The sequence below is a fragment of the Orcinus orca genome, chromosome 6 (genome assembly GCF_937001465.1).
Source record: "Orcinus orca chromosome 6, mOrcOrc1.1, whole genome shotgun sequence".
In the NCBI taxonomy this organism is placed as follows: domain Eukaryota; kingdom Metazoa; phylum Chordata; class Mammalia; order Artiodactyla; family Delphinidae; genus Orcinus; species Orcinus orca.
In genome coordinates this window covers 37,899,706-37,913,579 of record NC_064564.1, presented here as the reverse complement: position 1 = coordinate 37,913,579, position 13,874 = coordinate 37,899,706, and the positions used below count along the sequence as shown (strand labels likewise).

The 13,874-nt window shown below is 42.9% G+C and overlaps 1 protein-coding gene across 12 annotated transcripts in view; it reads left to right on the top strand.

Annotated features, from left to right (window-relative positions):
- The window catches only part of NTRK2 (neurotrophic receptor tyrosine kinase 2), a 384,042-nt gene that overhangs the window by 150,844 nt on the left and 219,324 nt on the right, over positions 1–13,874 (top strand). For 2 of the 12 annotated variants that reach the window (XM_004285361.4, XM_049711811.1), the window contains one exon: positions 2,296–7,447. The exons of the other annotated variants lie outside the window; for them this stretch is intronic. In XM_004285361.4, the coding sequence (XP_004285409.2) occupies positions 2,296–2,333 (38 nt within the window). In that variant the 3' untranslated portion in view covers positions 2,334–7,447. Of the gene's footprint in view, positions 1–2,295; positions 7,448–13,874 lie in introns of those variants that run through there. 12 annotated transcript variants of the gene reach the window in all.

The following is a 13,874-nucleotide window of genomic DNA, read 5'->3' as shown; positions in this document are numbered from 1 at the left end:
ATGCTTTGAACAGAGACACTGCATGTTGCTTATCATTGTAACAAGTTGGCTTTTCAAGAAAGTCATCGAGTGTGTTTTTAGGGTGGCTTCACTTGCTTTTCTTGCATGGGTGTGTGGAGCTGAGATGTGTGTCTCTGAGAAGGGTACAAAGGCAAAGCAGAAGAAGGTTAAAGAGCGACACGACATCAGCCTAGATGGGGAAGATGCTGTTGCAGCCTGAGTGGATGGCAGTCCGAGAGAGCTTGCATTTAGCCAAGCAAATTGTGTCTCCCAGCTGGAATAATTAAAAGAGCCTGTAGTGGAGGTTGGGGAAGTTCATGACAGAAGAAAGTGTCAAATAGAAGCAAAGGAAGAGCGGCCTGGCTCCGATTAAACACTCTGACATCAGTACACTTTTCAAGTTCCTGTACCATAACCCCAGTGGAAATAAGATTTTCATTAGCAGTTTAATCTGTTCTGTTATTTTCATCAAATAAACCCTTCAGAATTGCATGTGCAGAGAAACTGGTATATTGAATCAACAAATCATTTCGTTTGGGGGTGATGTCTTCTATTTGTATCACCAAGTGTTTCCTGTTTTGGCAAACTTGGCATCCTCAAATTAATCCACTTGTTTCAGTGGGAAGGAATTTGAGATCCACCCTCTTAAAACCTGAAAGGATAGCTCAGGTGTTTGGTTAGTTCATTTAGTATGCTCGAGCTATGTGCCCACTGTGTACTTCCTAAATTCTCAGTGCTTTGTGGGAGATTAAATCCATAAACGATGTTTGGCCTCTGTCCCCAGTTATTTTCCTGAGACTTGGAGGGGCGGGAGAGAGAAATGCCATGGGAATTAAGCTCCGTGGACTCTTTTAGTGTTGTAGTAAATGATGATACAGATTAGTGATGGTAATGACAGCTCTGGAGGCAGATGACACCAGCACTTGGCAGACCAAACACCAGGTTGAGGAAGATCGAGAGTCTGGAGGGTAGGGTTTAGAAGTGTCTTCCAAAGCTGAACTTTAAAACGTCTTGGAAATATCTTGGGGGTCTCTACTATGATGTCATCTATTTTGTCACTTAGGAATCTGATGAAGCTTCATGCACATTACCCACAGAATTCTATGTGATAGACCCTTCCCTGTTCCTGCTGGGTTTTCATAGGCAAGCTCACAGAGAGTTTGTCCCTCCACATAAGGTCATGGCAGGGTAGCTATAGCATCCGAGCGCCTGGGTCAGAACCTGGGCTCCATCACACACTAGCTGTCTAACCTTGAGCAAGCTGCTTCACTCTCTGGGCCTCAGTTTTCTCACCAGTAAAGAGAGTGCAATAATAGAACCTATCTCCTAGGGTTATAGTGACATTAAAAGGGCTGATTTGGCAAAGAGCTTAGAAGACAGCCCCACAGAAAGTAGATTAGCTTTTACCTGTTGTGTAAGTTATTCCCTCATCTTTCTCCATCTGTGGCCAATGAAGTATTTGAAGTCAAGGAATCCATTTTCTTTATTTTTGTACCATGCATTACAGTGTCTACTATTTGGTCAGTTCTCAGTAAATGTTTGTAGAATGAATTGATGTTAAGTATTATATATGTTTTATATATTATATGTACTAGACACTATATGTCTTATATTGTGTAAGTAACGTATATACATACAATATACTTCATGTTGTATACCATATGCTATGTAATAGATTATATATATGTGCCATAGGTATGGTATGGTACTTAAATATAGGCGGTTAATTATTTAATAGTAGGATTTCTGAAAAAGAATCTAAATCTTCATGTGGGCTCAATATTGTACTGGTTAAAGCCAGCCAGTTCTCTGATATGGCTGAGTAATTAATCAGTTATTTTAGAAATAACTTGGTTTTATAGGCGGGAAAAGAAAATGAGAATTTGGGTAGATATTTGTTGTTGAATTTTATTTTTTTCCCTATATATAAAAATTATTCAGGAGTCATCTTATGTTGTGCACAGATTTCTCCTCCTTAAATTAAGATGTTAACATCTGATACAGTTGTGGGTGGAACCATGTGCAGAAATCCTCTGCATTTCTTTCCTGTGTTTCATGTGCCACGTAAAATCGGTCTTAAGTTTAAAACTAAGTTGCTCGGTAACGAGACTCCCATTTTCTCCTGATTTCTGTTTTGTAATTATATTGTATTTATGTTTTCAAGCATATTCCATGTTGTGTCTTAATTTTGATTTTTATTTATTATGTTCTTTTAATAGTGACTGTACTTGCATGTTAATTTCCATTGATTTTTCTTTTGAGCATGACTTATGTTTTATTTTGTGTTTCTTTTAGGTTTTGTTTTGTTTCATAAGATCCCACTGGATGGGTAGCTGAAATAAAGGAAAAGACAGAGAAGGGGGCTGTGGTGCTTGTTGGTTGATGCTGCCTTGTAAGCTGGACTCTTGGGGCTGGCATTGGCTTCTCCCGGGAAGTGCCACTGATCTGGGGTTTTCTGGTAGATGTGGGTGGTGTTTGCAGGAGATACTGCACGAAGCCTGCAGGTGCTGTGAGCTGTGAATGGGGGACACCAATGCAGAGACAGCTCACAGGCAGCTAAGAAAGTCAAGATAACATCTTAAATTAATGCTTCTCTTTTGTTCTCACAATCGTTCAAATACAAAATGGAAATGAAATGCCATTGGATTGTGCTTCTCTTTGGAAAGGTGTGCTGTTTGACCATACTGGAAATGTATTGATTTTCAATGTTTCTGTTTATTAAAGGTGAACTGTAAAGTTTAAAAAAAATCTAAATTTAGGGACAGGTGTAAGTACACACTAAACAGTCTAATCTCCATTTAACATGAATTTTAGCATTGTTTTCTGCTGTTGTTTAATCAGTACTGAATTCAAAAAGTTTCACTTTCCCACCTAGAATGCAGTGACTAAAAGAGTTAAGGGCATATCCACCATCGCTGTGGGGACTCGGGGGTATCCCTGAGAGGTTCTTTCCTTCACTGGTCATGAGGTCCAGAGCCACGCAGTCAACAGTAACGATTTCCTTAAAGTTTATCACCAGGAAAAAAAAAAAAAAAAAAGAAAAGAAAAAGCTATTTGGTCAGGGGCTGTGGATTTCAGTTAGTCATAGTCAGTTCCAGAAAAAGAGTGAAATATATGCATATGGTGCATATGTCCTTTTATTTGACCTCTGTGATCCACCTGCTTTTTAGAAGTTTGCCGAGTAAGAAGGCCGCAGCATCTCATGCTGTTCCCATGACAGAAGTGCAGCTTTTCTACTCTGAAAAGGCCTGTGAGCAGAATGGCTGGCCTGCTGTGAGCAGGAGACTATATTCTAAGAAGCCTAGTCCCCCTACAACGTACTACACTCTGCTGGGTTTTCCTGGGCTGGACGGTTCTTCCTGACCCCAGCAGCACAGAGGTGGCAGGTCGCTAATGAATATGTGCTTTATAATGTCCAGCTTCAATGCTGCAAGGGCAGCCTTAGAGCTACAGAATCCTGCATCTCTTAGTCTTATGTGGACAACTGTCTCACGCACTTGGCCTTCACGGTGGCCTTTGTACGCTTTGCTTAGTGTGCAGCAGGCAGGATCCCTGTCCTGAAGTGAGGTTTGGCTGCCCCTGACCCGCTTCACACCTTTCTTGTTAGGGGAACTTCAGAGCCAGGCCTGGAGCATTTTGTTTGAAAACACAATTGGCTCTGACTGTGAGCGTCTGCATATAGATGCCACAGCTGAACTGGAAACTTACTGACGTTTTCAAAAAGCCTTTTTTGGAGGGGAGATGGTTACTAAAGTTTTGCAGTTCAGCTTTAAGGTTTTATAGTTTTTTTAACTAGTCCAGCGTGTTTGGAAACATTGTTTTGAATCCTGTGTAACCAAGGCATTAATCTCAATAAACCAGGATCCATTTAGGCACTGCTTGATATAAAAAGGTTATGCGTGATGAATATTTTATACTCTATCTTTTACATTAGCCACTAAGTATGTTATTGCTTGATGCAGACATTTCACGGAGTCCTATGGATTACAGCATTTGACTTGGCTATTCTATACCCACTCCTGAAAGAAGGGCGGTTTCTCCAAAGCATAAACAGGCTGCTGTTCTCAGAAGTTGTCTTTCCAAAACGATATTTGAGTGTGAGGGCAGCTGACCCTGCGTATGGGGAGGTCTCAATATTCTCTGAATTCCCATTTTCTTGCTCACTGTTGAATGACTGTTCCTGTCACTACTTAGATTTTGATCTTTCCCCAAAGTGTTGATTTACAAAAAGGCCAGCTAATTGTAGAAATCCTGCCCCCTGAAAGAAAAATGAAATTCAAACTGAGAGCCAAGCAGAGGCTGTCGGGACGGCAAGGGTTCTTAAATATCGGCCATTTGGTACAATTTTTTTTAAAGCTTTTATGTTATTCCGTGGAGCTATAAAAAGGCAGTGAACAGTTTAAGGACTATTTTAGAAGTATCCCAGACCCTAAAAAAAAAAAAAAAAAAAAAAAGAGTATTTGCCCTCAGCAGCTAAAAGAATTGCAGGGTAGATTTTTGTTTTAAAATGGAGAAAAGTGGACAGATAAGGCAATTGAATCTATCAACAAGCAGTTGACATCTCCTAGGGAACGATGAAACCATCAGGCTATTGGAAAATGGTTTCGTATGGTCTTGTGTTCTTTTCATTTTTTTTTTAATCCCTGAAGACCTCAATCAGCAACCCAGCTTCTCATTTCTATACTCCAGACCACCTCTGTCATCCTTTGCTTTTGATGTCCCCTATAAGGAATCTTTTTCGAGCTTCCTAAAGGCACGTATTGTGCATTTTTTCAGCATTACAGAAGGAAAGGCGGCAGTTTTGCTGAATCAAGTCTGTCACCCTCCAACAAGGCTGTGGCATTTCAGTTCGAGGCAGGTACCCTAAATGAACAACGTGAGCCGGATAAGTGAACACCCTCCGCTCCAGTGGGGCAGCTGTCACCTAGACCCAGCCAACTCGTGCCTCCCAAGGATAGGCCCAAATTTCCAAACCTTCTGACTCTTTAAGAGAAACTTGAAACCTGGACATTTTATCTGAAATGTCCCTATTTTTAAAAAGTTGGCTTAGTTATTTTTAAAACATTATGTAGGCCAACAAAACATGTCTGTGGGCTGCCAGTTTGTTACTTTGGTCTTAAAGCAAGATCATTGTTCTCTTAACGTATCCCACTATCTTACCTTCGCTAACACACTTCCTGGCACCGCCGTCGAGCGCTTTAGTACCCTTGAGTTTAGCAACCCAGGGATCTGCAGCATGTCACTTAATTTGGGGCTGTCTTATAGCTTCGCTAGCTGGGACCTTGGCTCTCTCACCCTGCCTGGAACTCTCTTGTAGCAATGCTTTCCCCCAATCCCCCAGTGGGCCCCACTTCCACGTGGCCAGAAGCACCTAGTGAGTCCTACTTCCTGTTTTGTCTGACACGACTTTCTTTTCACCGGTGTTCATGTCGCTTGGCCCTCTCAGGGGCAGCCAGGTTCAGGTGGGAAAGCACATGGCCCCATTTCATGGATGTCCTTAACATACCGATAGGGCCATTGGTAAAAGAAAAACAGGTGTGTCATCTTCAAGAGGCGTGGTTCAGGTCCTGTATCTTGAATCGGGTCCCACTGAGACCCTCCGAGGCAACTGAGAAAGATGAAGAAACTCCCACTGTCATCATGTGATACATCAGTCTGAGGCCAAAGGAGGTCCATCTCTCAACAGGCGAAGTGAATCCCCACGTACTTTAGAGACAGTCGGATTCAAGGATTTTCCCTCCTGGTCTCCAGCAGGGACTGGTTTCATTTTGACCCACGGAGTCTTCTTTCCAAGAGTAAGGAGCAGAGATGAGACGTGAACAATCCCAGCTCCAAGCCCGCAATGCAGAACCCAGAGCTTTGCTTTTAGCTCCAAGTCCTTCAGGTAATCCTGAATCACACCCAGAGTGGTTGAGGCTTGCAGCTCCCCCTCAGACAGAGCAGAGGCCATCAGGATTCAGCAGCTGTAGGAGTAAACAGCTCAAGGAGTACAGGCAGGAATTCAGGTCACTGCCAGGAGTGAGGGCCAGCATGATGGAGGCGCTCCTGCTTTTCCTCTCCTCTTTATTTTTTTCTTGATTGTCTTAAAAACCTTGGCTCTTTTCTCTCTCTCTAACACTCCAAATTGACTCCATGACAAACTGAGAGTTTATTTTTATTTGCTTTATTGGTTGCTTTGCACACACCAATTTTTTTTTTTTTCCCCATTGCAAAATGGAATCAAAGCAGTAACCGGGACTGATACTAACTCTTCTCTCCCTCCACCCGAGAGTGGATGATTTCCGCTTTCACCTGCTCTATTGTTTTCTGTCTAGAACTCCTCCCTTTGTTTTCATCTAATTTCCTCCCACTACAATAGAAGCTCATTTCATCTTCTTTTGTCCAGACTCTAGGTAACAGACAGATTCCATAAAATCCAGGGTCTTCACAGGGTGGCTGCATGCAGCCACGTGTGCTGTGCCGTTCCTGTGTGGTCAAGGTCGGCGGACCCCTTGGGGTTCTGCCACTCAGCAGACTGGACTCCCAGGAAACTAGGACAGAGGTAGCCGTTCTATTAAGTGTGTTCTGTTGTGTTCATACACCTACAGCACCTGCAAACCATGTCAGGTTTATTCAAGGGCACCTGGGAAGGTTAAGGACCCTGCTGGACAGGGCAAGGATGTAATTTTCTGCAGGGTGCTGCCAGGCTGAGTTAAGTTAACAGTTCCCAATCCAGAAAGTGACATGAAAACGGTTGTTACAGAAGGCAGTTTTCGTCTCAAGTTAGCCCATTTCCTTGTTTTGGTCTTCAGGAACAAAGGGACCTTCCAGCCATCTGATTTTGACAGAGAAATCACCCTGAGTTTAATTCAGGCTAATGTGGCTTGGAGCCTTGGGCTGGGCATTAGTGAGCACCCAAGATGGGTTGACATTGGCTTTGTCAGGAGTCTTAGTTTTCACAGAAAAATAAGTGTGTGAAAGGCAAAGAAAAGAACAGAGATTTTCACCACCTTTATTTTAAGACAGTCTATTTATGAATGGAGCTTCTGTAAACAAATATAAAATAGCAAGAGATTCTATTCACAGTGTATACATATGTCAAATCATCACACTGTACACTTTCAATATCTTACAGTTTTCTTTGTTGATTATACCTCAGTGAAGCTGAAAAGACAAAAAGGAAAAAAATAGCAAGAGACTCCAGAGAACGACAAATCCTCATGTCGTGTTCCGATCCATTTGCTGTAATCCATATAGGCAGCTTGTGAATCATTCTCATGCCCTGTTTTTTTCCCCATAATGTTCCAGGTCTTAAAGTCATTTTTTTCATGTTTCCTGTAAATAATGGATAATCATTTTTATTTTATTTTTAAGTGCTGTTTTAACAATGTGGATAGACCATAAATGTACTTGCTGAATTCATTCATTTTTTTTTAACAAACCAATAAAATTTTATAATTTATCTCCATGTGTCTTGCATTCTCTGTAGGGACTCGTATGTTTCCCCCCTTCTTCAAGTACATACCATCACCCCGTGTGTCGGTGGTGGTGTCCAAGACTAAAGGTGTTAGAAGAAAGTGTGAGAAATGTCACTGGGAGTTTGGGGGGAGTCCCAAATCCACTGTAGATTCTGAAATAAATCTCTTCTAAAAATACGACTTTTAAGATTTTCATCAATGTGAGTAATACATTTATGGTTTACTGATTCCTGCATCAGATCTATTTTCATTGGCTAAAAGGCAATCCTGAAAAACAACAGAAAAGTTTAAGGGAATTAAAAAAATAAAACTTATATCCAGTGAGAAATTCTTTGGTATTTTCAAAACTTGGAATGACTCGGCTTCCTGAAGGAGGTATACTTGGTGCTCTGCCCCTCCATTCTAAGTAACTTTGTGGTCAAATGGACATGATGACCTGTGCTTCATGGGAGGGGGAGAGAGAGGAAGACAAGTGGGCATGGAGATAAGGTACCATCTTGAACCTTGACTGTTAACCTGGTGCCCGTACTTCACACTCCTTTGGTCTCCATTTCCTGCCTGGCCACACTGTCTCTTCCTCGTTTTCCCCTTTTCGGATAGGAGCTAAAAGCAAGGTTCCCAGCTCTGATTCATTTGAGACTGCTTTCACCTTCTCGTAACCTTGCAAAGGTTTTTGCTCCAAATCGAAGACTTAGGGATTAGAAAAACGTGACCTGATGTTCTACTGAGCCAAGTATGCTGACTCTCTTCAAAGAGCCTGGTTAGTGCTGGTGACTTGTGCTTTCTCTAAAGGCCCTTTTAAATTTGCTGAGCTGAGAACAGGTTTTTTTGGCCATTGGAAAGTTGTATGGTAATTTGAGGTGGTAGGCATTGGATCCCAGCTTTGCTCACAAACTGAATGACCTTGGGAAAGCTATTTCATGACTCCATTCCTCAGATGAGGATGATAGTAGTAGTGCCTCCGCACTGGGCTCCTATGAGGGTTGAATGAGGTGGTGCACGTGGGGGGGCACTTGGCATCACTAATAAAAATACTTGGAAGGACATGGGTTTGCACTGCGCTTGGGTGTGCCTCCGTAAATGCCCTGGAATCACAGACTCATTTGCCTGTATTGGTCATACGGCGATTGCGTGGGTACAAATAACAAAGTCTAAGTGAAGGGGAACTTCCCTCCCTGGGTCATTCTGGATGTGATCCAAGCAGTGAAGACCACTTTGGAACTTTCTCAGGAGATATCCTAATTCTGTTCCTAGATTCCCTCCAGGTGATTCTTGCACATTGATCATAACCAGATTTGGTTTTGATAAAATAGGAGGACATGGTCTGTTCGGGCCTATATTATGATTATTCAGTGAGTTCGAATGATGCTCTGTAGTTGGAGGATTCTGGAAGAAAAGCATTGAAGGTCATATCCCAAATATGGTCTTCCTCTTTTGTTCTCATTTCATTAATTCAGAATTTTTCATCATTTGGATGGGGGTCTCCATTAACTGACTTTTGAATTATCCATTTGAAAATCTTTGCCTAAGAATAAAAATAACAAACCAATTGGCTGAGAGATTGTTTGAAAGGAAAGACTTGCTTCAAGTTCCCTTAGAAACAAGTATTTACAGGCAGTGGGTTACAAATAACTTTTCTGCTTCCTGAGGTAGTTTTTCGTGATAGCTCTAGCAGGTAACACGTGATTGGTCACGTTTGAAATAATAAAATTTCATTTATTTAGGAAACATTTGGTAATTTGGGCTTTTTTCTTGTTAAATCATTTTAAGTAAGTGGCACTGAAGTTTTTACCAGCACTTAATTTAAGGTACTTTTACTGTTGTTACCACCTTTTCTAGCACATTTTAAAGCAATATTTACCATAGGATCTAAAAGGTAGCCATAGTTAATAGGTGTTGATTTCCAACTGTGTGCCAAGCCCTGTTTTAAGTGCTTCACGGTTCTCCCAACAACCCTATGAGGCAGAAGCTAATATTGCTCCTATTTGAAAGGTTAGGAAACTGAGGAACCGAATGACTGAGGGGCTTGCCCCAGGTTACCTAGCTAACAAGTGGTAACACCAGGATTTGAATTCAGGTAGGCTGGCTCTGAGAGCCGGTGCTTGAAACACCTAGCAGGCATGGGGGGGACCCTTGAGCAGGGCCAGGACTGGGGTGAGGCCAGAGAGGTGGCTACGGCACCCTCAGGACGATGCAAATGCCCAGTGGTCACTCCTACCAGCACTAGCAGTTGAGCAGAGATTATTGTTGTCAAGATGCAGGATTGGGGCTTCCCTGGTGGCACAGTGGTTAAGAATCCGCCTGCCAATGCAGGGGACACGGGTTTGAGCCCTGGTCTGGGAAGATCCCACAGGCCGTGGAGCAACTAAGCCCATGCGCCACAACTGCTGAGCCTGCGCTCTAGAGCCCTTGAGCCACAACTACTGAGACCGCCCACCACAACTACTGAAGCCTGCGCGCCTAGAGCCCGTGCTCCGCAACAAGAGAAGCCACTGCAATGAGAAGCCCGCGCACTGCCACGAAGAGTAGCCCTCGCTCGCTGCAACTAGACAAAGCCCACGCACAGCAAGGAAGACCCAACACAGCCAAAAATAAATAAATTAATACATAAATTTATATTAAAAAAAGATGCAGGATTGTAAGGCTAATTGAAGTCACTGGAGAGGCTCTTCTATCCCAGTAAACACCTCCCCATTACCCCCAGTAATTCGTGCCTCTCACAAAGCCCTTGCCAATCTTGACTCGCCAGTATGTGGCACCACAGTGAACTTGGCACGTGCTTTCTAAATTTTACCTTATGAAACAGAGAAGTTGCATCCAGTATGTGTTTGTTGCTAATTAGCTAATGAAAACCCAGAGCATGTTTGCTTTGTCCGTTGTACCTGAAGAAGGATTTGTTGGTTTTCACGGTTGTAAAGTGAATTTTCTCTTCTCTCTTGAGCTGGAGTACTTCTCATTCAAAAGGAGCAATCACTGCTCTTCAGTGAGTGTATGTGATGGCAGGGAAACCACCTTGGGGAGGGTGTGGGTCTGGGACGTGGTGGGAAGCTTCGCTTGAGGACACATCCTGCCACCTCCTTGGAGAGGATCTGCACTTTGGAACAAGGTGTTGGGAGATGCCTGAGCGGCTCCTTGCCTCGGAAACACAACGAGACAGGCCAGCATCTGAGCAGTGTGGTCACATCGTCGCTCCTGTCCCCTAATGTCTTGTCTGCAGCCAGTGACTGAGAGAGACTGCCAAGGGCACATGCTAATTTTCCAGTCATTTGGTCAAGTCACATCTCACATACCGCAAGACCCCGGTGCCTGTGTTTACTGAATTAAAATTTCTGCTCAGCCATAAACTAATGAACAGACAGTTCTCTCTCTCTCTCTTCTTTTAAAAATTTTATTGTATTCTCAAGGAGGAAAGGCAAAGCCTCTTTTGTGTTGATTTGCCACCCTTCCATCACTTTCTACTAATTCTCATCGTACAGTAATTAGTCATGCTGAATCGCTAAATGAAACTGTAGATTAGATTGCTTTAAGAACTGGCATTCAGCTTCAGATAAGTTCATGCAATTTCACTAAAGACCCTTGAGCCGGGTGGGAAGTATAGAGGCGCCAGCACTGTTTGGCCTTTTGGGGGAGTTCTAGGTTTTTAACATGAACTAAGACAGTCTATTAGGGTGCTTCAGGCTTTTCAGAGATTACTCCCTGGACAAAGTTTTCTCTCTGCATTTACCCAGGCACCTGGATTTAGGGGAGACCAGCTACCTCTCCATGGCCCTCCTGCTCTAAATACTGTTGAGTTGAATGCCGATGGGCTCCCCTGTCCCTTCAACCCTAGAGGTGGGAAAAGCTTCCCACTATGGTCCGTCTCCATGCCTCACTGCCTCTTGTGTGTCCCTTTAACCTGCCCGTATGTCTCTACATCATCCCATGAATTCTTTCTCCTTGACACGACTCCAACTGAGACATAAGTATACTAAATTCTTTAATACATTATCTTGTTTTATCTTAGATCAAGTCTATTCAAAATTCAATAAGTATTAATTGTTAATTATAGGTCAGACATGAGCCAGGCATTGGGGGGATTACCACAGTTATCAAAACAGACACCATCTTTGACCTCCTGGGCTACGGTTATACAGTTACAGTGTCTGTAATGTTGACACTGTTATCATGCATACTTTACACACGAGGAAATAAAGGCTTGGAAAGTTAAGTAACTTGTGCAAGGTCACACAAATAAGATCTCTCTGCCTAGGAAATCCATGCTTTTGGCCCTGACTCTCTAAGGACAGTGCTTTTTTTGTCTCTTGTGGGAGCCTCGGCTGCCTGCTCCGAGATAGTCATCAGACCTCTGCGCTTCACCTTGGTGGCTCTAATTCTTTTTGACCCAGTGTAAACTGATGAAAGCTATCCCAGGCCTTGGTACCTTGGTACCTATTTTCTCTTTTCCTTTTATTATTTTTCCCCTCTACTTTTCCTCTGGTTCCCTTTCCACCCAACACAAACACACACAAATATGCTTTATCCTTTCTTTAATTTTCACAATTAAACTTTAAATTTACAATTGGTTGGGTGGAATATGTTCATTGAAGTGGGATGGTGTGTGTGTCTGAATGAGAGAGAGAGAGAGAGAGAGAGAGAAAGCAAGAGAGAGACACCATCAAGGAAAGACTCAATTCACACACACACACACACACACACACACACACGCATATATACACATATACTTGTGGAATAGGAATATTGCATATGTTAAGCCTTGTTTGAATAAATGGGAAGTTAATCCCAGTACATATACCATTTTTACCATTATCCCCTCCCCATTAATGCTCACTTGGCGTTAATGCTCCTTTAAAGAAAGACTTTCCATATTGTATTTTTTTGCTTTTTGTTTTTACTCCCTTATAAATAGCAAAAAGTTTTGCTGAGAAAAAGTTATTACAAATCCCAAAAGGTTGGTGTTCCATTCTGAGCTCCAAGATAGAAGGATTGAGTGGATTTCAAACTTGGCAAAATTTCTGACTTGGCAAATGCTTCCATCCTTATTTATGACAGCTTGGAGACTTCCATTTTCCAGGGCTTATAAACGATGCTGCTGATTTTGTCTCCCTTTTCTGTTTTGCTGTGAATTATGAAGTAACCAGCCTGAAGCCTTCCTTTTAACATTAACCCTCTTAGCATCATAAGTGTGTGTGTGTGTGTGTGTGTGTGTGTGTGTCTTAGTGTGTTCTTTCTTTTCTTGGTTGTAAGGCACATTTTGCATTTTCACACAGGCAGTGAACTTCCCTTTTTCTGCCTTTCCACAAAACGACAGTCGGAAAGGTTGAGGTCTGGGGTGTGGACAGCAATTTTCTAAAGGACTGTACATCTCGTCCCCAAATGGCAATTTAACAGCTGGGACTCTAGAGCAAGACAGGTAATCTGGAAAGTCTCAGGAAGTTTTTCCCAGAGGTGTGAACTCATCTTTTGGGGATCTCCCTGCCCATTTTCTCAGTAGAAAAGTGTCAAAACGGAGGAACTACTGAGAAGCTGTCTCCTCCTTTTTCTTTTTCTCTCGACTCCATACCCAGTTCCTTGAAGCCCACTCATCTTAAGCTCATTGTGTAAGTACTTCCTTCTTTGGATTCCTGTTACCTCACAGAACTCGGGAGCCTCTTATTATTAGGTAGAGCTGACAGATTTTTCGGAATACAGGCAGGAGGAATTTTCAAATGCAGAATGTGTCCTTAGAGAAGCGGGCGCCAAGAGGGGATTAAAGCTGCAAGGATTTTTAATCAGGAGAAACTCTTGCATGAGAAAATGGAGAAGGAACTGGAGAAGACAGCGGAGCATCAGAGTGCAGTGCAAGCATGGCCACGGGGGACGGGGGGAGAGAAGAAAGGCTGGGTCAAGCATCCCAGACTGCCATTCAATCTGAGGAAGTGTGGGCAGAGCTATTAGGGGTAGATCTGGGTGATTTGGGGCTTCTGGGAGTCTGTGAGCCAGAGTGGGCCATCAGAGGTGTCCCTGGTCTCCTGGGATGCGTCTGCCTTAGAATTTCTGACCACACTCAGTCATTGGTGCTGGAGCAGCCCATGGGGGCACGGACTCTGTGCAAACGAGGGGGTGGATTTCAGAGCACAGATGGATTTCAGGGTGTGGCTTGATCAATCATGCTCCCTGAAGTTGAGGGTCCACAGAGTGCTCTCATACAATAGGACCAGTATTATCTGACCTCCATTTAAGCAATGTACTGGATAATTTCTGCTCCCCCCCTCTCTGTAAATCATACTGCCCATCTGACAGTGCCCTGAACACTCCTGCTTGGACCATTGGGTTCCAGTATTCAAGGGAACCGTTACTTCCTTAAATGACCTCCTACCAGTTACACTGGTTTAAAGTGCTTCAGCTATAATCAGTTTTTTGTTTTTGTTTTTTTTTAAA